At 26.7% G+C, this 27094-nt stretch overlaps 9 protein-coding genes across 9 annotated transcripts; 6 read left to right on the forward strand and 3 right to left on the reverse strand.

Moving 5' to 3' along the window:
* Nucleotides 1-458: 458 nt before the first annotated feature.
* EHI_095810 (uncharacterized protein) lies at nt 459-1714 on the forward strand (the record flags this gene model as incomplete). Its single annotated transcript, XM_649805.1, has 4 exons — nt 459-525; nt 628-876; nt 1001-1506; nt 1565-1714. The coding sequence occupies 4 exons, from the start codon at nt 459-461 to the stop codon at nt 1712-1714; spliced, it is 972 nt and encodes a 323-aa protein (XP_654897.1).
* A 1166-nt stretch (nt 1715-2880) lies between these two features.
* EHI_095820 (ATP-binding cassette, putative) lies at nt 2881-6894 on the forward strand (the record flags this gene model as incomplete). The annotated part of the gene is made up of 1 exon (XM_649804.1): nt 2881-6894. One exon carries the CDS (start codon nt 2881-2883, stop codon nt 6892-6894), a length of 4014 nt encoding a protein of 1337 aa, XP_654896.1.
* A 1065-nt stretch (nt 6895-7959) lies between these two features.
* EHI_095830 (uncharacterized protein) lies at nt 7960-8319 on the reverse strand (the record flags this gene model as incomplete). Its single annotated transcript, XM_649803.1, has 1 exon — nt 7960-8319. The coding sequence occupies one exon, from the start codon at nt 8317-8319 to the stop codon at nt 7960-7962; it is 360 nt and encodes a 119-aa protein (XP_654895.1).
* A 43-nt stretch (nt 8320-8362) lies between these two features.
* EHI_095840 (DNA-damage inducible protein, putative) lies at nt 8363-9085 on the forward strand (the record flags this gene model as incomplete). The annotated part of the gene is made up of 1 exon (XM_643155.1): nt 8363-9085. The coding sequence occupies one exon, from the start codon at nt 8363-8365 to the stop codon at nt 9083-9085; it is 723 nt and encodes a 240-aa protein (XP_648247.1).
* Nucleotides 9086-10535: 1450 nt separating this feature from the next.
* Nucleotides 10536-11301, forward strand: EHI_095850 (uncharacterized protein; the record flags this gene model as incomplete). Its single annotated transcript, XM_643157.2, has 1 exon — nt 10536-11301. The coding sequence occupies one exon, from the start codon at nt 10536-10538 to the stop codon at nt 11256-11258; it is 723 nt and encodes a 240-aa protein (XP_648249.1). The 3' UTR covers nt 11259-11301.
* Nucleotides 11302-14620: 3319 nt separating this feature from the next.
* EHI_095860 (DNA-directed RNA polymerase III subunit 127.6 kDa polypeptide, putative) lies at nt 14621-17989 on the forward strand (the record flags this gene model as incomplete). Its single annotated transcript, XM_649798.2, has 1 exon — nt 14621-17989. The coding sequence occupies one exon, from the start codon at nt 14621-14623 to the stop codon at nt 17987-17989; it is 3369 nt and encodes a 1122-aa protein (XP_654890.2).
* A 135-nt stretch (nt 17990-18124) lies between these two features.
* On the reverse strand, nt 18125-20989 carry EHI_095870 (serine-threonine rich protein; the record flags this gene model as incomplete). The annotated part of the gene is made up of 1 exon (XM_649797.1): nt 18125-20989. One exon carries the CDS (start codon nt 20987-20989, stop codon nt 18125-18127), a length of 2865 nt encoding a protein of 954 aa, XP_654889.1.
* Nucleotides 20990-21529: 540 nt separating this feature from the next.
* EHI_095880 (uncharacterized protein) lies at nt 21530-22036 on the reverse strand (the record flags this gene model as incomplete). The annotated part of the gene is made up of 1 exon (XM_649796.1): nt 21530-22036. One exon carries the CDS (start codon nt 22034-22036, stop codon nt 21530-21532), a length of 507 nt encoding a protein of 168 aa, XP_654888.1.
* A 198-nt stretch (nt 22037-22234) lies between these two features.
* Nucleotides 22235-26947, forward strand: EHI_095890 (DNA-directed RNA polymerase I largest subunit, putative; the record flags this gene model as incomplete). The annotated part of the gene is made up of 1 exon (XM_644294.2): nt 22235-26947. One exon carries the CDS (start codon nt 22235-22237, stop codon nt 26945-26947), a length of 4713 nt encoding a protein of 1570 aa, XP_649386.2.
* Nucleotides 26948-27094: the final 147 nt, after the last annotated feature.

Genomic DNA, 27094 nt, shown 5'->3' on the forward strand with positions numbered 1-27094 from the left:
ATCTTAAGTGAGATTAGGACAATACCTTAAATTTATTTTTATTGGATTCTTACTTTGTTTATAGACATAACCATCATTTTCTAACAAGCTGTATAAATGCTATGAAACGACATAATGTTCAATAATACTCAAAGAATTTTGTTTTTTTATTAATCAAATATAACTCTGTTATTTCATATTTTCATAATTCAATTTTTGGTAAATCAAGTTATTTATTGTATTGATTTGGTCATACCAAACACTTCATTGATTTATGTTTGTTACTATAAACATTTTGTAACAAAAATTAATTGTAATATCAGAAAGATAGAAGTAAATAATAAGATAAATGGTGTCTTTTACTGTTGAAAAATTATCTTTAATTAATTTTAAAGAAAGGAAAAAAGAAAACAAAAAAATCTAAAAACAGATATTTTTCTAAAATCAAAAATCTTTGAACTTAAAAATCAGTATAGACTATGGGACAGATTTTAGCACTTTTTCGAGGTGGTGCAACAGGTGAACAAATTACGATTGATTTTGAAAGTTCGTTTTCTTCAAATTTTAATTATTTAACTAATTCTAGAAGAAAGAAGTTTTAATTAATTTTAAAGCTAATAAAGAAATAAAAAAATAATAACAGAATAGATGTTAGCCCATCAGAAGCTGAGCTAAAAATATGGAATGACATTGATATTATGTTGAGAAGAAAAGATGATGTTTTAAATAAAGTCACAAATTATCATGGCCAAGATGACTTAATTCGAAAAGCCATTTCTGCAAGAACAGGGTCTGATAATTTAAGTGGTATGAGTCAACCAGAAGAAGAGGCATGGAAAGTAATTTCTTCTCAAGCTGATATTATTAATGAGTTCTATCAATTTGCTGTTTTGTTAGGTTTGTTATTCTTTAATTTTATTTATTAAATATGAGTAAGAAATTACAAATATCCAAGTAATAAGGAGAAAAACCTTGACTTTACAATAAAAATGATAGATTTATTTAATACTCATATTTATAGAAACAGAATTTCCAAAGTTAGTTACTGAATTATCTCGTGACGACGCTAAAGCTACGTTAACAGATAAACAGGCATTATGCAAACAACTTGGTGTCATTCTTGATTTTGTATTAGCTTTTGATAATAAAAAAGTTACTAATCCTGGTATTCAAAATGACTTTAGTTATTATAGAAGAAGTTTTCCAAGAATGAAACAATTTAAAAGAGAAGATGAATTAAAAATTCCTGATGAAGTGGCAAATAGAATTTCTATGTTTATTGCTAATCCATCACCTATGATGGCACATTTAGTGACAATTATTAAAGGTGTTCAAAATGGAGCTATTAATCCATCTTTTAGTGAAATTTTAATATTATTTGCAAATGTATGTAATGATATGGTTCAAAAAGGAATCTTTGAAAATAATGAAACTAATCTATTCTGTCTAAGAGTTATGACTGGTTGTATCATCTTAAATGATAATATCTCCGAATTAGGTTCTTTCCATAAAAAATCACCTATTAAAGTTTGTTTTATTTTTGTAGTTTAATTATTGTTGTTTGATAAAAAGACTTATTATTTAGGTTAAAGATTGCATTATGCAATTGAAAAATTTTGCTGATAATGTTGATTACACAGAAGCAATTAATTCTTTACTTGATACAATAAGATATACTTGTTTACATGTTGGAGATCCAGATACCCCTGGTTACATTAAGGCATTGTTAATTTAATGCAATCAACAAAATCGTATTTATCAATTTTGTTTTTAACTTTTCCAAGTCAAAAGAAATTTCTGGTTTTATTTTTTGTTTTTCAATATAAAATCAGAATAACATAAATAATTTATTTTTTGTTAATTATTCTAAGATTTGTTTTTAACTAATTACTAATTCATTTTATTTGAGAAAATTAATTTTTTATCACTTTTTATCCAAAAAGGATTGTTATAAAAAATTCAAAATTTATAACCATTTAGGTTTCATTAAAAAGTTACAAAAGGTTTTCTGTTTTATTTGTTTCATTGTTGTACTAACACTTTCCATTTTTATTTTTATTAGACTGTTTATTTATGTTTATTTGAAAATTCTTAAAGAGTAATTGTTATTTTCTTCTCTTTTTTTATCTTAAAGTTAAAATAATAAAAATTCTCTCTATTTTTTTTTCTAAGAAAATGTTATAATTCTTTAATCTTTTTTTTAATTTTTTAATTATGGAACAGATACTTTAATTCAGTTACATTGAGTTTATTGAATGTTGTTTTATGATATTTGTTAATAATAGCTCAGAGTTTCTTTGTGTTATAGTTATATTTTTATTCACTGTGTTTTTTTATTCAAAAAATTATTAAAACAAAGTAAGTTTCATTAAAGTAAATCTTAAAGATTTTCCACATAAAGAAAATAGTTTTTTTATTGGAAAAAATACATTAAAAAATATTTTTAATTGTTGTTGCAATTATTATACGAAATAATAAAAGTATTTCTATGTTCAAAAAGTGAATTTGAGATTGGAACTGATTTTCATTTTATTGAAAAAGTTATGGGGAAAAGTTCAAATTTATTTGAAAATTCCTATTGTTTACATTATCGATCTTTTTTACACTTCAGGTACAAAATAGAATTAATTAGAATTTGGTTGTTCAAAAATATTTCTTAAAAAATAAGATATTTACTAAAAAAGTCTTGAAAATTTAGAAAATAAATCATAGGATAAAATTCCAAAATCCAAAGAAGAAGAAATGGAGTTTTATATTAAGAAGAAGATAGACTCTTATTTTTAGTAATAGTTTTTGAGTGCAGTTGATTAGGTTTGAATAGATTTATCTTTTTCTTGGAATTTTTTTGAAAGTGGATATTAGTATATAAGGGTTTTAATCTAAGAGAGTCACTTATTCGCTATGTCTGAGAAAACTGTCACATTTAATGCTAATGAAATTGAGTTAGAAGAACAAGATACTAGTTCTCATGATGATGGTCTTTTTGAAACTGATGATGTAATTAAATATGATAAAACTCCAAATACTATTGCTAAATTCTTTAGAACATTATTTTTTAGACAAACTATGCCTCAATTATTAAAAGGAAGAAAAGGAAATTTAAGAATTCCTGATTTATCTACTTTACCAAAAACACTTGAATATGAAAAATATGAAGCAAGTATGAAAGAGAAATGGGAAAAAGAGTCTCAATCAAAACGTCCTAGTTTATTTTTAGTTATATTTAAATTAGAATGGAAAATGTTTTTGTTATGTTATATTACAATGGTAATTTATGAATTAATTGCACTCGCATTTCCACTTATGCTGCAATATGTTATTAAATGGATTAATAATCCACAAGGGACTCTCAAAAGGGGAATATTCTTTATTCTTTTAACTGTTGTTTTCCAATTAATTTCTTGTTTTACTCAAGAGTTTGGAAAGAAATGGCTTTTTGTTTTAGGTGTTAGAATAAGAAATGGTCTTATTGGTCTTATTTATGATAAAGCATTAAAATTAAATGCTTCAGGAATAGAAGAGCCTGGAAGATTTGTTAATTTAATGGCAAATGATGCACCAGTGTTTATAGGAAATGTTGAGATGGTATTTTTTGGTTTAGCATCTCCAGTAATGTTTATTGTTCTCTTTGTACTAATTTATATTAATATGGGTAAATGGGTATATGTTCCATTGATTGTCTTTATTGCATTCTTATTACTTAATATTGGATTTGGATTTTTGAATGGTAAACTGTTCAGTAAATTTGTATATATGAAGGATAAAAGAGTATCTTTTATGGGAGAGATTCTTCATAATATTAAGTTTATTAAATACAATAATTGGGAAAAAACTACAGAAAAAAGGATTGGCAAAAAAAGACTCTGGGAATTATTCTTTGTTTTTCTGGTTGGATTCTTTAGATGTTCATTTTTTACTTTAACAGTTGAAATTGGGTCATCTATGTCTATTGCATTATTTGTGACTATGGTAATGTCATCATCTGAAATGCAATTAGCTCGTGTGATTACAACAATTGCACTCTTTAATTCTATTAGAATTCCTGTTAGGACAGTTGGACTAATGGCTACGTGCTCTACAACAATCATTGTTTCTCTTGGAAGAATCAAAAGATTCTTATTAAAACCAGAATTACAACCAATTCAAGTTGTTAACAAAGAATCAGAAAATGCAATTGAAATGAATGACGTTAATTATATTTTCCCTGATGGAGAAACTGCATTTGCTTGTGATGAACTTAAAATTAAAAAAGGAGAACTTGTATGTGTTTTAGGAAGTGTTGGAAGTGGAAAATCATCATTCTTATTAGCACTTTTAAATGAATTAGAAAAGAAAAAAGGAGAATCTTATCTTAATGGTAAAATTACTTATTCATCTCAATCTGCTTGGTTAATGAATGCAACTGTTAGAGAAAATATATGTTTCTTAGCTCCATATAATAAAGAAAAATATAAACAAGCAATAAAAGATGCTTGTTTAACTTCTGATATTGATAATTTAGTTGGAGGAGATCAATATGTTATTGCTGAAAAAGGATCTAATCTATCTGGTGGTCAGAGACAAAGAATTGCATTAGCACGTTCATTATACAATTCACATGATATCATGCTTCTTGATGATCCTTTGTCTGCTGTTGATTTCCATGTTGGAACATATATATTTGAAAATGCAATTAAGAAAAATCTCGAAGGAAAAACTAGAATTATAGTAACTAACCAAACATATTTCATTGAGAAAGCAGATAGAATTATAGTAATTGATGACAACAAACTTGCATTTAATGGAAGTTTAGAAGAATTAAAAAATAGTAGTCTTGAAGCATCTCAATTTATTAAGACTCTTTCATCCAAAAAGAGTGAGAATAATGAAGAAAATGGTGAAATTAGTTCAGGAGATGGTTGTAATACAAAAATAAGAGAAGAAATAAGGGAACTTGGAAAAGTTTCATTTAAAGTATATTGGGAATATATTAAAGCAGGTTCTGTTATTCTTTTTGGTATGGTTTTAATACTTCTTGCTTCAAGAATTACAGCATTATTTTATTATAATGTATTTTTAACTACATGGGGAAGATCTATTAGACCAAAACTTGGATTACCACAAGGAAATAGAGAAGAATTTAACAAATTCTGTTATACATTTATTGCTGATTTCTTAGGTGTTTATGCCACAGAGTTGTTTATAATTTTCTTCTGTGTAAATGTATCAAGAAATCTTCATAAGAAATTAATTCATAAATTATTAAAAGCTAAACTAGGATTTTTCGATGTTACTCCAATGGGAAGAATTCTTAATTACTTCTCAAGAGATTTCCATCAGATTGATTTTAGTTTACCTTATTATGTTGAACCTTTATTATCTAATATATCAACTATTGTCATTACTGTTATTACTATTACTAAAGCCAGTATCTATTTAGTTATTTTTGCCCTTGTTATAGCTGCAATTTTTGTAGCTTTTTATATTTTCACAGTTAAACCAGTCATTGAAATGCAGAGACTTGAAGGTGTTTCAAGATCACCTATCTTCGTTCATTTTGACCAAACTTTAATGGGACTATCAACAATAAGAGTCTCTAATGGTCAAAATGAATTTAAAGCTAAATTAATTGATAAAATCAAAAATAACACTATGGCTCTCTATACCTGTAAGATGGCTAAGTATTGGTATCTTCAAAGAATGGATTGGATTGGGGCTGCTATTTCTATTATCACTGTTATTGTAATTGTTATAACCAAATTGAGAGCATCAATGGATGCCTCTATTGCTGGAACTGCATTAACAAATATCACTAATATTCCAACTGCCATTACTAATTTTGCAATGAGTTTGATTGAAATAGAAACCATTATGCAATCAACAGAAAGAGTTTTATTAATAAACAAAGTAAGAAATGAAGAATCAGAAAGAGTGAAAGAAAATTATGAACAACCTCCAGATGAATGGCCTTCTAAAGGTGAAGTTAAATTTGAAGATTATAAATTTAGATATAGAAGAGGATTACCATTAGTTCTCAAAGGAATTAATGCATCAATAGAAGATAAAGAAAAGATTGGTGTTGTTGGTAGAACTGGAAGTGGTAAATCAACACTAATGGCTGGATTATTTAGAATTGAAGAACCTGCAGGAGGAAAAATTCTTGTTGATGGAATTGATATTACCAAAGTACCATTACATATATTAAGAAATAGGATGTGTATTTTACCTCAAGAAGCTACTATGTTTAGTGGTACAGTAAGAGATAATCTTGATCCAACAAAACACACTTCAGATGAAGAAATGAAACGTGTTCTTAAATTAGTAAATAGTGTAAATGAACTTGATGATGTTGTATTAGAAAATGGGGATAACTTCTCACTTGGACAACGTCAAATTATATGTTTAGCAAGAGCATTATTAAAAAAATCAAAGATTTTGATTATGGATGAAGCTACTGCAAATATTGATATTCAAACTGATAAAACAATCCAAGAAATGGTTAGAAAGAATTTCAATGAATGTACAGTGATTACTGTTGCACATAGATTACAAAGTATTATGGATGCTAATAAAGTGTTTGTATTTGATAAAGGTGAATTAGTAGAAAATGATTCTCCTTCTCATTTGATTGATAATGAAAATACTATCTTTAATCATCTTGTTCAACAATCAGGTTGTGCTGATGAATTAAAGAGAGTTGCTAAGAAAAAGATTATTATGTGTGCCTCTGGATTATCATCAGTTAATTCACCTCTCCAAACTGATTTAAATCCTGAATTAGAAATTAATCTTGCAGAAACATCTACTAGAGCTACTCCAATCCAATTTGAAGTGATGAGTGATAGAAATGCTTCTAATCGTCATCTTCTTTCTCCTGTTGTTGTAAATTCTATTCCTGATGATTCTTCTCCATCTGAGTCTACTTTATCTAATTAATTTCTTTTTATACTCTTGTCCATTTTTCTTCTTATCTCATAAAGTGTTTTGTGTTATTTTATCAACTTCTTTCTGATCTTTCTTTTCTTTATTCCTTTTATACTTTTCTTTCTCTCTTTAACTTTTCTTGTTCATTCTTTCTTTATTCTTCTTTATTTCTTCTTATACATTCATTTTATTTGTTTATTTAAAACACTTATTCCATTTTCTCTTCTCTTTACTATTAATCTATCACTCCTTTCTCTTCTTTGTTATCTTTAATATCCCTCTCTTTTAATAATGTTCTTAATCTGCTTTATGTGGTATTAGATGTTTTGACCTTTGTTTGTTAGGAGGCATATTCTGTCATAACTCTTCGTTTTTATTGGAAAGTTCAATTAGTAAAAAATAAAAAATACCTAAAAAAGACGTGAAATATTAATAAAAGAAAAACGAGGAGAGACTGAAGAGATTTAGTATACTAACACAATAGACATTTGATGGATTATGTTTTCACTATATCTATTCTAAGAGAATAAAAAAAAAATGGTGAAAGGTCAACAAAGAGAAAAGAATGAAATAAATCAAACTGGCTAAGAAGAATAATCAACTGAGGTTTGCTTATTGAGATTTTTATTGAGCTGAAAACTAAGAGAGTTAATATCTCCAGCATATGTCATTCTTCTTAGTACAAAATCCTTTCAAACCTTCTTCATTTAAATTACTGCCAAAATTTTAGTTTAAAATTAAATAGGATTAAAATTTGCCATATTTACAATAACATTTACCTTATTTTACATAACATTACTATGGATAAAACCCATTTTCTTTAACTTCAACAATTACCAATAAAACTCACTTTTAGTTGCGACAATAACCCACACTCAACCCTAAAGTTCCACTAACAAACAATACTCGCCAATAGTCTTAAATACGGCATTATCTATTTTATTGAAGTCAACATTATGATCAGATAATAACGAAACCCCCAAATTGTTTTTATTTTAGAATTTGTATGTGATGTTGCTGAGCTAATAACTTTCTTTTTCAATGCAAATTGGACAAAAAGATATAAAGAAAAAAGAATTAATTTTTAAGAAGAATGAGATTGCGAATAGCAGAGTCAATGTCATTGAGTTGAGATTCCATAGTTTGACCGACAATTTCAAGATTCCCAAGTTCATTAAGAGTGTCTTGGAGTTTTGTTATTGAAACAGACCAATGTTTAGTTTGTTTAGAGAGTTGAACTGCATTTAATTGGAGTTGTTTATTGAGAGACTGAATATCAGAAAGGTTAGAAAGGAGAGGATGAATAGAGGAAATAGAATTATTTCTGGTATTAACCAATAAATCTGAAAGAGCATTAGAAGCGTTGAGACGTAAACGAGCATTTTCCGCACGAAGGGTGTCAGTTGAAAGGCGATGAGAATGGATGATTGATTCCATTAATAAAATTATAAGTGAAAAACTAAAAAGAAAAAAATAAAGAATGGAAATTGTTAAAGAACAACAGAAAATAGAAGAAAGAATAAGACAAGAAGAAATTGAAAGACAGATAAAAGTTCTAGAAAAAGAACATCCAGAGTTATTAGTTAAAGGAGAATTAGTGTTTATTAAAGTTAAAATTAATGGAGTTGTCAAAGAGGCAATGATAGACTGTGGGGCACAAGAAACAGTAATATCAATCAGAGCATGTAAAGAATGTAATTTAGAAACACAAATAGATTATAGAGTAAAAAAAATGTATCAAGGAGTAGGAAGAATGGAAACAATAGGGGTCATTCATCTTGTTCCAATAATTATTGGAAATACGTATTGTATTACAACACTGAATGTGCTTGGAGATGATTCACCACTTGACCATTTGTTAATAGGGACAAACACACTTAAATCAATTGGTGCAGTTATAGACTTTTCTGAAGGTGTGTTAAGAATTAAAAATGACAAGATTAAATTTATGAGTAACACTGATGTTGATTATATTTTGCAGAAACCTTTTCACATTAGACAAATTCATGGTGATTCTTCGTTTAATAAAACTAATCCTATCTTTAAACCCACATTACCTCACTTTGAAAATGCATGTCTTCCTCGATACCCAATTTCTCTTATTGAACAAGTTATGATAGATGGAAAAACTGAAGAAGAAGCAAGTGAAATATTAGACAAGTCAGGAGGTGATATTTCATTCAGTAAAATAAAACTATATTGATTTTTCTTTTCATTTCTTTTTTCATTCAAAACATAAAAAAGATAAACAACAACAAGAAAAGTCAAAAACCAAAAAATGATTAAAAGAAAAGAAGAGACAACAACATAAAAGAAAGAAGAAAGAAAGTCAAAACAGGAAATGAACAATACAAGAGAAGGATGGGAAGATCAACTCTTTGAAGAGTATTTTGAAAACCAACTGAAAATGATGGAAAACATGAAAAATAATAATCCAGAAATGAAAGAAGATATTGATAGATATCTTGAAATGGGATATATCACTCGAGATGACAATTGGATAGGAAGTGGAAGGAATGATGACATTGAAATTAATGCAAGAATAGCAGCAATGGAACTTATCAGGTCTACTCTTATTTAATTCTTTTCTTTCATTTTTATTTATTCATCTTCTTTTTATCATTTCTTTCTATTAACATTATTTATTTATTCAGATTTATCCATTAATCATTTTACTCAAACACAACAATATTATAACCAAGAAATAAATAAAATAATTTTCAAATAACATCACACAATCATGAATTATTAACTAACTTTAATTCATTTAATAATATCTTTTCTCATTTATTTTTATGACTTTTTTTAATTAAACATTGGTTGATTATTCACAAAAAATGTTTAACTAAATTCTAATATATAATGTGATAATTATTTAATTTTCTTTAAAACAAAGAAATAAATATTAAGCATCACCAAAGACATGTGGATGAATATTAAGAAATGATTGTTTAAGTTTCACAAAATATTTTATTTTTATTTCAAGTCTTAATTCAAAGGTTCCTTTACTTAAGACTTAGAGTGACAATAGAAATTAATAATTTCAATTAAAGTCTTTTTTCATGAAGTCAACTAATTTTTCATTTAGTAATTTATCTTAATGAATTTCTGAAAGATAAGTTTAATAATAATTTTTTTAATATAAGATAATTTACTAATTTCTGATAAAATAATAGACAATATTTATTAAAAATACTATTCATAAATTATATTTTAATAAAAATATTATTAGAATAATTATTATTTGAGTATTTTTATTTAAGATTGTTTCTTTATTTTCAAATTATTTTTAAGTAATATTATTTAAAAAATTTATTTGATAATTCGTTTTTCAATACTTTTTTGTTAGTTCTAACAATAAAATGAATATGTTTTATTCAAAAACGAAAGATAGATAATTTTAGGCTAACTTAAATTGTATGATGTATGAAACCCTTCTTATTGTGTAAATTCATGTAAAATAAGATGATGTACTGAAGAAAAATTATTAATTTTCTTCTTAAACATAATTCAACATTTTTATACCAAAAACTGTGTGTTTATAATAAACACAATTACTTGAAAGAATGAAACGCAGTTAACTTTTCTACAAAAAGGAAATTACAAATGGTTCAACATTGGATATTTAAACAAACCCTGAAAACTATTATTTAATGTCTGTTAGTTTTGTTGATAATCCAATAGAGTGTGTTCCTGATGAAGAACCTAAAATAATACGAATTGTACTTACTGGAGGACCAGGAGGAGGAAAAACAACTTCATTGTCATTAATTGCTGATCAATTTAGACCACTTGGAATTCAAGTTTTTCATATTCAAGAGAATTCAACTATGTTCTTTAATTCAGGAGCTGGATTTCCTGCTCATGCCTCTGAAAATCAAAAATTATGTTGGGAATTATGTAAAATTAGATGTCAATTAGCTATGGAAGATCAATTTTATACATATGCTAAATCAACTAATAAGAAAATTACATTAATTCTTTCTGATCGTGGAAGTATGGATTCTGCTGCTTATATGTCAGAAGATAATTGGGATAAAGTTATGAAAGAAGGAGGATTTGATTATGACTCATTTTGTAAAAACAGATATGACCTTGTTCTTCATTTAAGAACAACTGCTATTGGTGCATTAAGGTATTATGATAGAAAATCAAATCCAGCCAGAAGAGAACGTCCAGAAGAAGCTGCAGCTCTTGATTATACAATTGAAGAAAAATGGTCAATTCATCCACACCAAATTATTATTGATAATTCTACTGATTTTCCAAATAAAGTAAGAAGAATTTGTGAACAAATTGCTCAATTTGTTGGATTTGAGTATCATTCAGTTCTTGAAATTCCAATGAGTCCACCTGCTCCAATAGTATTTCAGTAAGAAGATATTAATATGATGTGAATTTATTACTTGGTTCTTTTAATTTCACTATTTAAATTTTTAGTTAAGAAAAATGAAATAATAAAAGATAACGAAGATAAGAAAAAAAAATCTTCTTCAAACATTTTTTAAACAGTAGCCCTTTTTTAAGATATAATTTTTTTTTAAATATTATCTTAAAGATATTTTAATTTAAATAGATAAAATATAACCCCGAATAGATGATAAGAAGAATTGAACTATAGTACCACTTTTGTTGTTAACAGGTTATATCGATTTTATTGGAACTTATAACCACACCCAGCACAAAAACGAACTTCTGAATCTTTTCTTAATTCACCACATTCTGGGCATACATCTGCAACTTTTGTATATTCAGCATTAATCTTTTCAGCGTCTTGTTGTCTTTTCTTTTTATAATATTGATTAAAACAAATATTATGCCAATCTTTTCCTTCAGCCTGTTTCCTTTCAGCAAAGTATACTGACTTTCCTATACAGTTAAACAGTTATTTAATTAAAATAGAAGAAAATACAAACCACAAAGAGCACACTTCCAAGACATGTGGTTTTTTCAGTTCATTTTTTGTTTATTTGAATAGTAATTTTCAATTAATTGTTATTTTTTATAGTTTTTATGTAGTAAAAGAGCTAAGCTACAATAGAAGGAAACAAAATAACACGTAGTATTTTTTTCTTTAATTTTTCTTTTTCTAACTTAGTATAAAACAAAATTTGAAACACAAAAAAATGGAGTAAAAAGGAGTAAAAGGAAATTAAATTAAAAAGAGAGAATAATAAAACGATATTAGAAATTTTTTATTTTTATTTTTTATGACTTAATTACACTATAATTGTTTATTAAAGCTTTTGTATTAAACAATCTTATAATTAATAATTTTATTAAGTATTTTTGTTTTTGTTATACTCTTATGTTTTTGTATGATTTTATGTTATTTATTTAAATTTTATTATTTATTTTGTTTATTATATTTATTATTTAATTAATAATGTCTATATTTAGTTAATTGTTATAACAGTCTTTTTCTCCTTTCAAATAACACATTTAATTTAATATTCAATTTATTCTTTAAAATGATTTTATGGATAACATCAAAACATTGGTAATATTATTTTTTTTATAATAATTTAATAAATTTAATAGTATTTTTGTTATTCATTACTCAATTTTTATAATAAAAACAATATAAAACTATAATTTCATGGATTAACCACGGAAATAGAAAAAGTTTTGTGATAATCAATAAAGAAGAAAATAAAATTACACATAAAAAAAATGAATAAAAAAATGAATAAAGACAAGAAGCAGAATCTATTCAATGATAACATAATGAATGTAAATATATTTATTCAAAAATGTTGATACTAATAATTATTATATTTTATAATATGATGTTTACTTAATTATTCTACTGTTATTTTAATGAAAAATGATTGTTTTGAGTGTCATTAACAAAATACAATAGCAAAGAATAATAAAATAAAGTTGAAATGGTGAATAAGAAATATAAACATAGTCATGCTAATGTAATTTTTATTTTTATTTAATTATATTATCATAGTTTATTATTTTTCAATTTTAATTATTCCTGACTGAATATTTTCATTTCAATTACTTTGTTTCATTTTATTATGAAATCTTTTGGATGTTGTTTTAAACAAAGTACAATTCTTTTTCTTTTATATTCAAATGAATATTGGTTACAAGATGATATTGTTTTATCTTTTTTCTTGACCAACAACAATACCATTATATCCAAATTTAAATAAAAATATCATATGATTGATTCATTAATTTAAATGCATATTGTTGGTTAGTATTAATTTCCTTCATTCCTTCAATTCTTCATTTTGATTCTAATGAAAATACAAATGATTGTGAATCTTTAATATAACTTTCAACTTCATCAATTTTAGAATGAACATATCCTCCAAATTTATTTCCTTCTGAATATTCATTATTTGTTAATTATTCTTTCTTCAAATATTGTTGTATTACCTTTTCAATTATATTTATCTGAATCAAATAGTATATTTCATACGTTTCTATTTGTTTCATTTCTTCATCTGATTTACATTCTTGTATGATTCTTGATATTTTATTCTTCAGTATTTCTATTTTATTGATTGTTTCTTGACTTTTCTCTATCACTATTTTTCTTCTTTTTTCTGTTTCATCAATCCTATCAAATATTCCTTCTCCTCTTTTAATTGCTTCTGAATATGTTTCATCATCTTTTATTTCAAATACTTCATTTTTAATACTTCCTATATAATATTGATAATTCTTAGTAGTATCATCAATTGATTGTTGAATGTTTGGAAGTATTTCTATTACTTCTTTAATTATTTGATTATTCTTGTTTATTAACTCTTCCATTTTAATTTAAATTGATGTTTATAAGTTCAAAATAATGATGTTTAAATAATTAATCCACGTTATTAACATCAAGTCAATCATTATTTTTATCAATATTTTACTTTCAAAACACATGATTTATATTATTTTTTATTTTCACATTCACAACAATTATATTAATAAAATAGAAGATATGAAAGAATAAGAAAAACAAAACATCCCATCAGAAATAATGATGAAAATACTGAATATAGATAGTGTAGATAGAAATTTAATGAGGTTTGAAAGAAATAAAAAACAATAAAAATTCAAAAACATTTCTTTAAACGGAATAGCATAATATTTACAAAAGTGATTCGTTTATACCAGTTACAATTAATACTACTAAGAAAGTACTAAAATAACAGTACATTACAAATCAACTACTTTGGTATAAATGAACAAAAATTCACACTTTAAAAACATATTTTCCTGAAAAATATCTTTTTTATAAAAATGATTTTTGTTATTATAAATATTTCTCATTAAAAAAAAGAATAAAAATTAATAGAATTGAAAAAAGTTAAAAATCAAATAGTTAAGACTTGAAAACTTTTCATTATTAAATTAGATAAAACGAAGTTCCATAAGTTTTATGGAAATATACATAGCCTTCAACCATTGGTTATTTCAATTAGAAAACACAAGTATTGATGATAATTCTGTTTAGTTTTATTAAAAACAATAACATTAGATTGGTAATATTTAAGACAGAAATAAAAGTAACAAAAAAGGAGAAATTGTTATAAATAACTAAAATAAAAAACAAAAAATTTCAAATTTGAGTTATGAAGCAAACCCTTCAAAAGAAAAGAAATAATAAAGAAATAATAAAAACAATTAAAGAGAAGAAATGAAAAAGAAAGAATAACTGAGAAAAAGTATAATGGAGAGAATTAAAAAGGAACAGGTGGATGATTATATAAAAAAACATAATATTGAAATGGAGGATATTGAAAATGAAGTGTATTGTCCAGACTTAGGGAGAGCTATTAATACTGTTGAAGATAAATGGAGATTAATTCCAGCCTTTGTTAAAGCAAGAGGATTAGTTAGACAACACATAGACTCATTCAATTATTTTATTGATGAAGAAATAAAACAAATTGTTAAAGCAAATGATAAAATTACATGTGATGCTGATCCAAGATTTTATTTAAAGTATTTGGATGTAAAAGTTGATACTCCATGTGTTGAAGTTGATTATAAAAAAGAGTCAATTACTCCACAAGAATGTAGACTAAGAGACATATCATATACAGCACCAATCCTTGCCAACATTCAATATACTAGAGATAATAAAATATTTAGAAAAACTGTTACAATTGGATATATGCCTATAATGTTACAAAGTAAACACTGTGTTTTATATAATAATACATTTGAAGAATTTATAAGACATGGAGAATGTCCAATGGATCCAGGTGGATATTTCATTGTAAAAGGTGTTGAGAGGGTTATTCTTTCACAAGAACAAATGAGTAAAAATAGAATTTTAATTGAAACAACTACTCAAGGATTCTTATCAGCATCAGTTACATCAGCTACTCATGAAGTTAAGTCACGTACAGTCGTTTATTTAAAGAAAGGAAAGTTATATTTAAAACATAACAGTTTAACAGAAGATCTTCCAATTATGATTGTTATAAAAGCAATGGGAATGGAGAGTGATATGGAGTTTTTACAATTTGTTGGTAATCATTACACATCTAAGATGATTAACTCTATTGAAGAGTGTAAAGCAAAAGATGTATTAAATCAAAGAGAGGCATTAAGATATATTGGAAATCATTTAAAAATTTATACTGGTCAAAAAGGATATATTTCTAAACGACCTAAAATCGAAGAGGCACGTGATGTATTAGCTAATTTGGTTCTTCCTCATATTGAAGTTAATAGATATAATTTTAAAACTAAAATTATTTATATAGCTTTAATGGTAAATTGGATTCTTAAAGCTGATGAAACAGGTGAGTTAGATGATAAAGATTATTATGGTAATAAAAGAATGGAATTAGCAGGACAGTTAATGTCATTATTGTTTGAAGATCTTTTTAAACAATTTAACACTGACTTACAAAATGCTGCTAATAAGGGGTTAACTAAAAAATCAAGAAGTGAGACTTTTGATATCATTAAATGTATTTCTCCACATAGAATAACTCAAGGACTTATTCATTCTTTGTCGACTGGGAATTGGGTATTAAAAAGATTTAATATGGATCGTGCTGGTATTACTCAAGTTCTTTCTCGTTTAAGTTATATTTCTGCACTAGGAATGATGACTCGTTTAAATTCTCATTTTGAAAAAACACGTAAAGTTTCAGGACCACGTTCATTACAAGGGTCTCAATGGGGAATGGTTTGTCCTTCAGATACACCAGAAGGAGAGTCTTGTGGTTTAGTTAAAAACTTTTCATTATTAACAGAAGTTACAACAGATTCTAATGATGAAGCGATTGTGACAATGTTATTTAATCTTGGAGTTGAAGACGCTAATTTAATTTCTGGAGATGAGGTTAATGCACCAAGTAGTTATTTAGTATTTTTAAATGGTCAATTACTTGGAATTCATCAAAACCCAATTCATTTCTTAAAACAATGCAGATTATTAAGAAGACATGGACGGTTAGGAAAGAAAGTATCATTGCATTTAAATGAAATGCAAAGAAGTATTAATATTTCTAGTGATGGAGGAAGAGTATGTAGACCATTAATTGTTGTAGAGAATTGTAAAAGTAAAATTGGTCCTAAAGAAATAAGAGATATTGTTGAAGGATTTAAGAGTATTGAAGATTGTTTAAAAGAAGGGTTAATAGAATATCTTGATGTCAATGAAGAAAATAACTCATATATTGCTATTAATGAAAATGAAATTAATGAACATACTACTCATCTTGAAATTGATCCATTATCAATTCTTGGGGTTGTGGCTGGACTTATTCCTTATCCACATCATAACCAATCACCAAGAAATACATATCAATGTGCTATGGGTAAACAGGCAATTGGAACAATTGGATATAATCAATTTAAAAGAGTTGATACATTACTTTATTTATTATACTATCCACAAATACCAATGGTTAAAACAAAAACTATAGATATGATTAATTTCGATAAATTACCTGCTGGTCAAAATGCTATGGTTGCTGTGATGAGTTATTCTGGTTATGATATTGAAGATGCTTCTATCTTAAATAAAGCTTCAATTGACAGAGGGTATGGAAGATGTTTTGTTTATAGAAAAGCTGAATGTGTTATCAAAAAATATAAAAATGGAGCATGCGATCGGGTTGTATGTCCTACAGACGAAGAAAGAGAATTACCAAAATACAAGTCATTGGATTTTGATGGGGTTTGCTCTCCAGGTTCTATCTTAAATCCAGGTTCCATTTATTTAAATAAACAAGTTCCTCTTAATACAATTGGAACTCTTACTACAGACACTATAAAAGATGATGAATATAGAAGAGAAGTATTGACATATAAAGGACCAGTTCCTAGTTATGTTGATCAAGTCTTAATTACTTCAAATGAAGAAGAACCATTAAAAGTTAAAATCTCATTAAGAACCTCAAGAAGACCAGAACTAGGAGATAAGTTTTCATCAAGACATGGACAAAAAGGAGTTACTGGTTTAATTGTAAATCAAGAAGATATGCCATTTACTAATACAGGTATTTGTCCTGATGTTATTATGAATCCACATGGTTTCCCTTCACGTATGACAGTTGGAAAACTTCTTGAATTAGTAAGTGGTAAAGCAGGATTAATGGATGGATCATTTAAATATGGTACTGCATTTGGTGGAGACAAATTAGATGATATGTCAAAAATATTGATTGAAGCTGGTTATTCTTATGATGGAAAAGAAGAGTTATATTCTGGAATCACTGGTAAAGCCCTTCATGCTTATATATTCATTGGCCCTGTTTATTATCAAAAATTAAAACATATGGTTCTTGATAAAATGCATGCTCGTGCTCGTGGACCAAAATCAAGTCTTACAAGACAACCAACAGAAGGTAGATCAAGAGATGGTGGATTGCGTTTAGGAGAAATGGAACGAGATTGTCTAATTGGTTATGGAGCAACTAATTTGTTATTAGAAAGATTAATGTATTCATCAGATGCATTTAAAGTTTGTGTTTGTAAAAAGTGTGGTTTAATTGGACATTCTGGATATTGTAAATTCTGTGAATCCTCGTTATATTGTACTAATGTAACAATGCCATATGCCTGCAAATTATTGTTCCAAGAAATGCAATCAATGAATGTAGTTCCTCGTTTATCTATCAAGACTTATTAAATTGAGTTTAAGTTGATTTGATTGTTTTTAACATAACTTTTTTCATAATTAATTTTATCATTTAAGAAAATAAACTTACTTATAAAAATTTTTTTAATAAATTTCATTCAATTAATCACTTTTTAGACATTAATTTTATCTCTTCTTTGAAAAGCTTTTAGACCCACTAACATCATCCACATTAAATGCACTGTTACTCGAATTAATAGTATTTCCAAATTGACTAAGACTATTTGAAAATGAACTAAAGGGATTCCCATTAGACGTATTTCCCTGGACTGATAAATTTGAACCACCAATTTGACCAAATCCTATTTGATTTTGTTGTCCTCCAGAAAAGTTGATTGTTTGATTTCCAAAGTTTGTATTTCCAAATGGGTTTGTGTTATTTGTTTGAGAAGTGTTTTGTAATTGACCATTCATACCTTCTGTTGGTTTATTAGAGTTAAAAAAGTTTGAAAATCCCAAATTTGTGTTGTTTGTTTGATTTGTTCCTAAAGTAAGATTAGTTAATGGTCCTTGAGCTGTTGAAGAAGGTGTTGTTTGAGTATTTGAAAATCCAGCTAAACTTGAATTACTTTGACCAAAAGAAGTAGTATTTTTTTCATTTGAAGGATTTACATTGGATGACCCAAAATTCCCAAAAACAAATCCAGACGTTGTAGTTTGTTTTTGAGACTCTAAACCGGGACTATTTGGAACGTTCAAACCTGAACTTTGTTCTTGTCCTGAAAATAACTTAGATGTTTGTACTACTGTTGTGTTAGAATCTTTTGCAGAATTATCTGTTGAGCCAATTGAATTATTGTTTGTTACTGTCTTATCTTGTAATTTATTGTCATTAATTACACCAAAACCAAATGAAGAATTTCCTAATTGGTTAGTTGTTGTAGTTGATGAAGTGAATGCTGCAAATGGATCAACGCTTGTTTTATCATTTGAAGTATTAAATGAAAATCCTGTATTAGCAAAGGAATTAGTTTTTGATTGTTCAGAACTTGGTTTTGTTGTTAATGTATTAGTTTTTGATTGTTCAAGAGTTGGAGTTGGAGCAGTTGTAAAATTATCTGTTTTATTATTATCTGAATTTACTGTAGTAGGTTTTGATTGATCATTACTTGTATTTATTGGTTTATCAGAACTTGACCCTGGAGTAGTTGATGTAATAGTTTTTGATTGATCAGTTAATGAGGGATTACTAATTAATGTATCTTTTTGTTTATCAGTTGAAGTACCAAATGAAAATCCATTAAGAGAGAATGGATTAGCTAATGGAGTCTCTACATTTGTATTTGATTCTTTTAATTTTTCTGTTGAAGAGTCTTGTGTTGAATTAGATTTAGGTTTTTCATTTGATAAGCCAAATGAAAACTCACCAAGAGAAAATGTATTATTTGTTAATTTATCGGTATTTGTGGTTGTTGGTTGTGTTGATAAATTTGTTGTACTTTTTTCATTAGAAGTTCCAAATGATAATTCTTTAATAGAAAAAACATTACTTCCTGATTTATCTGTAGTACTGGATGTTGTTTCAAAAGAATTATTTTGTGTTGTTTTTTGTTTATCATTATTTTCATTGATGACAGCATTGGTGTTAGAATTTTGTTTATCGTCTGATATACTAAATGAAAAACCAATATTTGAAAACATATTAGTACTTGGTTGTTCAGTAGTTGTACTTGGAGTTTTATCTATACTTGTAGTTTGCTTTTCCGTATTTGATTCTATACTTTTTGGTTTATCAGTTAATAAAGCATTACCAGTAAATGTATCTTGTTGCTTCTCTGTTGACTTACCAAATGAAAATCCATTGAGAGAGAAAGGTGAACTTAATGGCTTTTCTGTTAAACCAGAAAAATTAGTTTCTATTTTTTTTTCCTCAGTTGAGAGGGTTGTACCTATTGTTGGCTGAGTATCACTCTTTTTAGTATCATTAATAATGTCACCACCAAATAAGGAAAATGAAGAACTTGGTTTTATATCAAAAGAAGGGCTTTTAGACTCTTCTTTAGTGTCAAATGGTTTGTCTGTCTTAAAGTCAAGACTTAATTGATTTGTTTGATCTGTTTTCTTTTGAGACAAACTAGAATCTAATGGTAAAGTAAATGAAAGAGAAGAATTTTTAGTACTAGAATCTAAATGAAGTGGTTGTTCGTTGACACTTTTATTTGAGTCTTTAATATCAAAAGATAAAAGACCTTGACTTTTATCATTAACAGATCTTAAAGAATTATTTAAATCTACTACTTTCTTTTTCGGAGAAGATACTTTAACAGTTCTTTTAAGTGATGACTTTTTAAATTTTTTTCTTTCTTCATTCTGTTCTTCTTGTTTTTCTTTTTTATCTTTCTTTCCTAATGGAACTAATTCTTCTTCCTCAGAAGAAGAACTCAACAATAATGAACTAATACTTGCTTTAAGAACTTTTTCGTCATTTGTATTTGAATTGAGATGACTAAATCCTTTAACACTATCCTTATTCATTAAACGTTCTTTTCTATCATTTAAACATTGAACAATATCTTCAAAATTTATTTCACGTAACTTAGCAATTGTTTGTCTAATTCTTGCAGAATCAGTATCAAGCTTACGTTCAACAACCTTCTTTGTTGTTTTATCTTCTGTTTTTGGTATAGCTTCTTCTACTTTTCGTTTAGTAACTTCTTTTGGACGTTCAAATTGTTCTTCTGGTTTTTCTCTTAAAAGATTTCCTGCATCTTGTCTTTTTAATGTACTATCACTGTTTTGGGTTTGTGCAACAGGTTGTTCAGCATATTGTTCTTTTAATTTTTCCAACCTACGGTCAAAAGCAATACCAAATAACAACGATGTTTCTTGTTTAGGAATGCTAGAAATTCCTTGTGACAACGAAGATGAAAGTGGAAGAGTTGCCATGCGATGAATTCCTTGAGTTGGTTTTGAATTAGGACAAAAATAACCAGCAATATTCTGAACAAAGTCACTGAAATAATTAGTAGTACTAAGGTCTTGTCTCTTCATTTGAATTACTCAGATTTAAAATTTTTTTATTTTTTATTTTATTTTTTTTAGTTTTTTTAAGGGTTTATGAAAAAGGTTTTAACCATAAAAATGAGAATAAAATAACAATCATACGAATTGATTGTTCCTTTGTTTATTACTTTCTTTTTTCAAATACTGTCTCACTTTGGTTTTATATAAAATTCTTTCAATTTACAAAAGAAATAATTTATTTCATTAATGAACTTCAGATGTTTTTATTACATCTTTAAATATAAAAAGTGCTTTTCAAAAATTTAATTATTAATAATTTTAAACCAGAAAAAAATACTTGAATGATTTAGGAAGTTGTTAATTTATTATATTAATAAATCGAATTATTTAATATGTGTATTATTTCCATATTATTATAATTAAATAAAATAGAATAAAAAGAATAAAATACTTATTAATTTATTTTCTTCATAATATAAAAATGAAATAATATCATCATCAATTAAGATGATTAAAAGAAGTGGAAATATAATGTATACAATAATAGAGTTACTAGAAAATATATGATTAATGTTCTAATGCATCTTTAATATCAGATGTATATTGATCATAAGCTTGATTAACATGTTCATTAAATTTTTTATTATTTACATTGATATAATCTCTTTGGAACGATTTTTCTTTTCGTTCTCTATGAAATCTTTGAGCTTCTTTTTTACCTCGAGCAAGTTGTTTTTGTAAACAATCAATTTTTTCAGGAGAAACATACCCACTTTGTATTTTTTGACGAAGTTGATCATTTTGTTTGTATTGTTGATACTCCTTTTCAGTGTCTTTTGGATTTAGCCACCGGATCTTTCTTTCATAAGCAGAATATGCTTGTTTAGCTAAATCCCCTTTTTGGTCATTGATGTCTTTTTTATGCTTCAAAGTATTTGCTGGCATATCCATCCATGAATCAGTACTTTCATTCTTTGGGAATTTAGGTTTTTTACAGTCGACTTTTTGTTTGTTCATTTCATTTTCATATTCAATCTCAATCATCTCATCAAGGCTTTTTAATTTTGATGACATTTGATTTATGTTATTAATTTTGTTATTAAAAGTTTTTAAAAATTGTTAAACCCTTATTATTTTTCATAAAATAAAGAAACGTCGAGAAAAAAAAAAGGAAGAGAAAAACAGAGAAAAAATAAGAAAGAAAGAAGAAAAGAAGAATGGGAAAAAATTAGGGTTAAATATATCTCAACTAAAATCACAAGAGACTAGTGAATGTCATCAGTTGAGCTAAGAAAAACTTTTCAAGAATCACCAGTTGAAATTACATCAACAGGATTTGACTTTTATTCAGCTGATGAAATACGACATATGAGTGTAAAAGAAATTACAAAAGGAACATCATTTGATTTATTAGGAAATCAAGAATTAGAAGGACTTTATGATCCAGCACTTGGAGTTTTTGGTAAAAATACTATTTGTCCAACATGTGGACTTACTGAAGAAGGATGTCCAGGACATTTTGGACATTTTGAACTTGAAGAACCAATGTATCAACCACTATTATTAACGGAATTATTAAAATTATTACGATCAATTTGTATGAAATGTCATTCATTAAAAGCATCAAAACAAGTAATTCTTGGAGCAGCAATTGAATTTGAACGGTTAGCAAAAAATGATATTGAAGGAGCAATGGATATTCATGGATTAGTTAAAGAAGCACAATATATCCAAAGAAAAGCAAATGCATCAAGAGGAAAATTAAAAAGAGAACAAATTGAAGATGAAGAGAATTTAACAGTTGAACGAGAAGTTGATAAAGAATTAGAAAGTATATTTAAGAAAGAATGTGGAAAAGGAATTAAGAAAGATATATCTTTTATTCATACAGATACTCATTGTAAAGCAGTTAGAAATGAACTTATTGCACATATGGTAGCATTAAAAGATAAACCATGTCCATATTGTAAAACAGTATCACCGAAGATTGTATTAAATGATTCAAAGACAGGATTTGTATTTTATGGAGAAAATACAGATGCAGCTAAAAATCGAAGTGAACATAAGTATGAAACAACACCATCATATATAATGAATATTCTTAAAGAGGCATGGGGACATAATGAAATACAAAATGAAGTATTAAGTAGAATGTATTATAGTCAAATGAGAGGAGGAGAGAAATTAGATGTTATTGTACCAAGTTATCATATGTTTTTTGTAGAAGTTCTTCCAATTCCACCAAGTAGATTTAGACAATTAAATAAATTTGGGGATTTAATTAGTGATCATCCACAAAGTATATATTATAGAACAATTATTGAATCAAGTAATGCATTAAAAGTGAGAAGAGAAGGAACAGCATTAGATTATCCAGAAAAGTATTTTATTGACCAAATGCAAAAAGCATATAATTTATTAATTCTTACAGGAAATGCAGATGAAGGAATATCAATGAAAAGTATTTTAGAACATAAAAAAGGATTATTTAGAAATAATATGATGGGTAAAAGAGTTAATTATGCAGCACGTACAGTTATTTCACCAGATCCATTTCTTCCAACAAATACAATTGGAATGCCACTTCCATTTGCTATGAGATTAACAATTGCAGTTCCAGTAAATGAAAGAAATTATGAAGAAATGAAACAAGCAGTTATCAATGGACCACAAGTATGGCCAGGAGCATTATATATTGAAAATGAATGGGGACATAAAATTGTATTATTAGATGATAGTAATCCATATAATAAAACAAAAAGACAAGGAGAAGCAGAAAGATTACTTGTTATTGATCCAAAAGCACCAAGAAGTTTTAAAACAGTATTTAGACATGTTATTGATAATGATATGGTATTATCAAATAGACAACCAACATTACATAAACCAGGAATTATGGGACATTATGTTAAAGTCTTAAAAATAGAAAAAACAATTCGTATGCATTATGCTAATTGTAATACATTTAATGCAGATTTTGATGGAGATGAAATGAATTTACATCTTCCACAAAGTATGGAAGCAAGAAGTGAAGTAATGAATATTGCATTATCAGATGAACAATATGTTGTTCCAAAGAATGGACAACCATTAAGAGGACTTATACAAGATCATGTCATTTCATCATTTATGTTAACAAAACGAGATACATTCTTTACAAAAGAAGAATATTGTCAAATTGTTTATACTGCATTATATGGAATATATGAACAATATTCTATTAGAATTCCAATGCCAGCTATTCTTAAACCAATACCAAAATGGACAGGAAAACAAGTTGTAACAGCAATTTTAATGCATATTAGTACAAATCATTGTACAATTAATTTTGAAGGAAAGTGTAAAGTATCAACAAATGAAATTAATCGAGGAGGATATCAAACAAAAAAAGAAAGAAAATTAATGAAACAAAAAGATGAATTTACAGAGAAATGGAGTGGAGCTAATGATAGTTTATGTATAATTAAAGATTCACAAATGTTAACAGGAACATTAGATAAAAATCAAATTGGAGCATCGAATCAAAGTTTAATTCATGCAATTTATGAATTATATAATGGTAAAGTTTCAGGAATGTGTCTTACTTTATTATCAAGATTATTAACAACATATTTACAAAGAATTGGACATACTTGTTCATTAGATGATTGTATGTTAAAACCAGAATTTGATAATAAACGAACAGAAATGTTAAATAAAACAAATGAATTAGCACGTACTGCTATAGCCAAACATTTTAAATTAGAAGGACATTCTAAATATGATATTGATCTTGCACTTGCTAATGCTAGAAGAAGACCACAACTTTCAAAAGAACTTGATGATGCAGTTAAAACAGAAGTTAATGAATGTACATCAAATGTAATTAAAGAATGTATTCCATATGGACAATTAAGAGCATTTCCATGGAATAGTCTTGCCTTAATGACAACAACAGGAGCAAAAGGATCAAAAGTTAATCATTCACAAATTACTTGTTTACTTGGACAACAAGAATTAGAAGGAAGAAGAGTACCAGTTATGGCAACAGGTAAAACATTACCATCATTCCCACGATATGATACATCAGCAAGAGCAGGAGGATTTATTGCATCAAGATTCCTTACAGGAGTTCCACCACAAGAATTCTTTTTCCATTGTATGGCAGGAAGAGAAGGATTAATTGATACAGCAGTTAAGACTGCAAGTTCTGGATATCTTCAACGATGTGTAATTAAAATGTTAGAATCATTACATGTAGAATATGATTATTCAGTAAGAGAATCAGATGGATCAATTATAGAATTTATGTATGGAGATGATGGAATTGATGTAATGAAAAGTGGATTTCTTAATAATATTGATTTTTGGGCAAATAACTATGATGCATTAGTTTCAAAATATGAAACAAAAGCTATTCTTTCAAAGTTTAAAAAAGGATTTTCAAGAGCATGTAAATTACAAAAGAAATGTTTAAGACATCCAGAAAAATATGAACCAGTTCAAAGTATTTATTCACCAAGTAATAATCTTGCAGCTGTAAGTGAAAAGTATTATAAATTAATTAATGATTATATTAAAGAAGATAAAAGAGGAGAATTTAAAAGTGGTAAACTTGATCCAGAAACATTTAAAGTTATGATGATGTTAAAATATAATAAATCATTAATTAATCCTGGAGAACCTGTTGGTGTTTTAGCAGGTCAATCTATTGGAGAACCATCAACACAAATGACATTAAATACATTCCATTTAGCAGGAAGAGGAGATGTTAATGTTACATTAGGTATGCCTCGTATTAAAGAATTAGTAATGTTTGCTAAAAAAGAAATTGCTACACCATCAATGATTCTTTATTTGAAAGAACCAAATCAAAAAAATACAGAAAAATTAGCTAAATTATTAACTAAAGTTACATTAGCTAATATTATAGAAGGAATTAAATGTTTAGATTCTATCATTGTTCATGAAGGACAAAGAAGAAGACAATACACTATTGATCTTACTCTTATTGATAAATATGAAGAAGTTGTTGATTTTAATACAACAGAAATTACTAAAAAAATTAAATCAGTTTTAATGAATGAAATTGCAAAAAGACAACAAAGTAAAGTTGGAATTGATATTGATTATAAAGGTGTTAGTGGAGAAGAAGCTGAAGAAAAAGTTAATGAAGAAAGTGAAGATGTTCAAGAAAAAATTAATAAAGGAAAAGTTATTGAGGAAGAAGTACCTGAAGAAGAACAAAATGAAATGAGTGAAGAAGAAATAGAAACTGAAGAAAAAAGTGGATCATCATCATCCTCAGAAGAAGAAGAGAAAGAAGAAAAAAAATCACCATTAGAAGAAGAAAAAGAAGAAATAAAAGAAAAACCAAACCTTGTAGAAAAAGAAGAAAAAGGTAAAAAACAACATCTTGTTGTGAGTGTATTACTTAATGTTAATGATAAAGTATCAATGGTATCTGTTGTAGAAAAAGTTATTGAAAAGATTATTTTATATGAATGTCCACATATTGTTAGAGGTATTCCTTTAAGTAAAAAGAAAGAAGGACGTACTATTTACTATGTTATGACTGAAGGAGTTAATTTCCGAGCTGCTCTTCAATTTGGTAATTTAGTTGATGTTGATACAGTTGAAACTAATGATGTATATGCTGTATTAAATATGTATGGTGTTGAAGCTGCACGTACTGTTCTTATTCATGAGATTGATTCTGTGTTTAAAGCATATGGTATTGATGTCGATCCAAGACATTTGAATCTTGTTGCAGATTATATGACGTATGAAGGAGAATACAAGTCATTGAATAGATCTGGTATGGATCATAATCCATCTCCATTCACTAAAATAACATTTGAAACATCACTTGGATTCTTAGCTAAAACTTGTGTTTCAGGTCAAAAAGATAATTTAAGAAGTCCATCAGGGTCAGTTGTAATGGGTAAAAATATGGTATTTGGAACAGGTGCATTTGATATTTACACTGAACTAAGTGATGAATAAGAATTGATTGATTTTTAAAAACAAACATTTAATTTATATTTAAAAAGTATGTAAAACAAAGAAAAGATAAGAACAAGTTCATTTAAAAGTGTATTATAAATGCTAACAATATAAAAGAAATGATTATAAACAATTTGAATATGAAAA

The sequence above is a fragment of the Entamoeba histolytica genome, genomic scaffold (assembly GCF_000208925.1).
Source record: "Entamoeba histolytica HM-1:IMSS scf_1104750517769 genomic scaffold, whole genome shotgun sequence".
NCBI lineage: Eukaryota > Evosea > Mastigamoebida > Endamoebidae > Entamoeba > Entamoeba histolytica.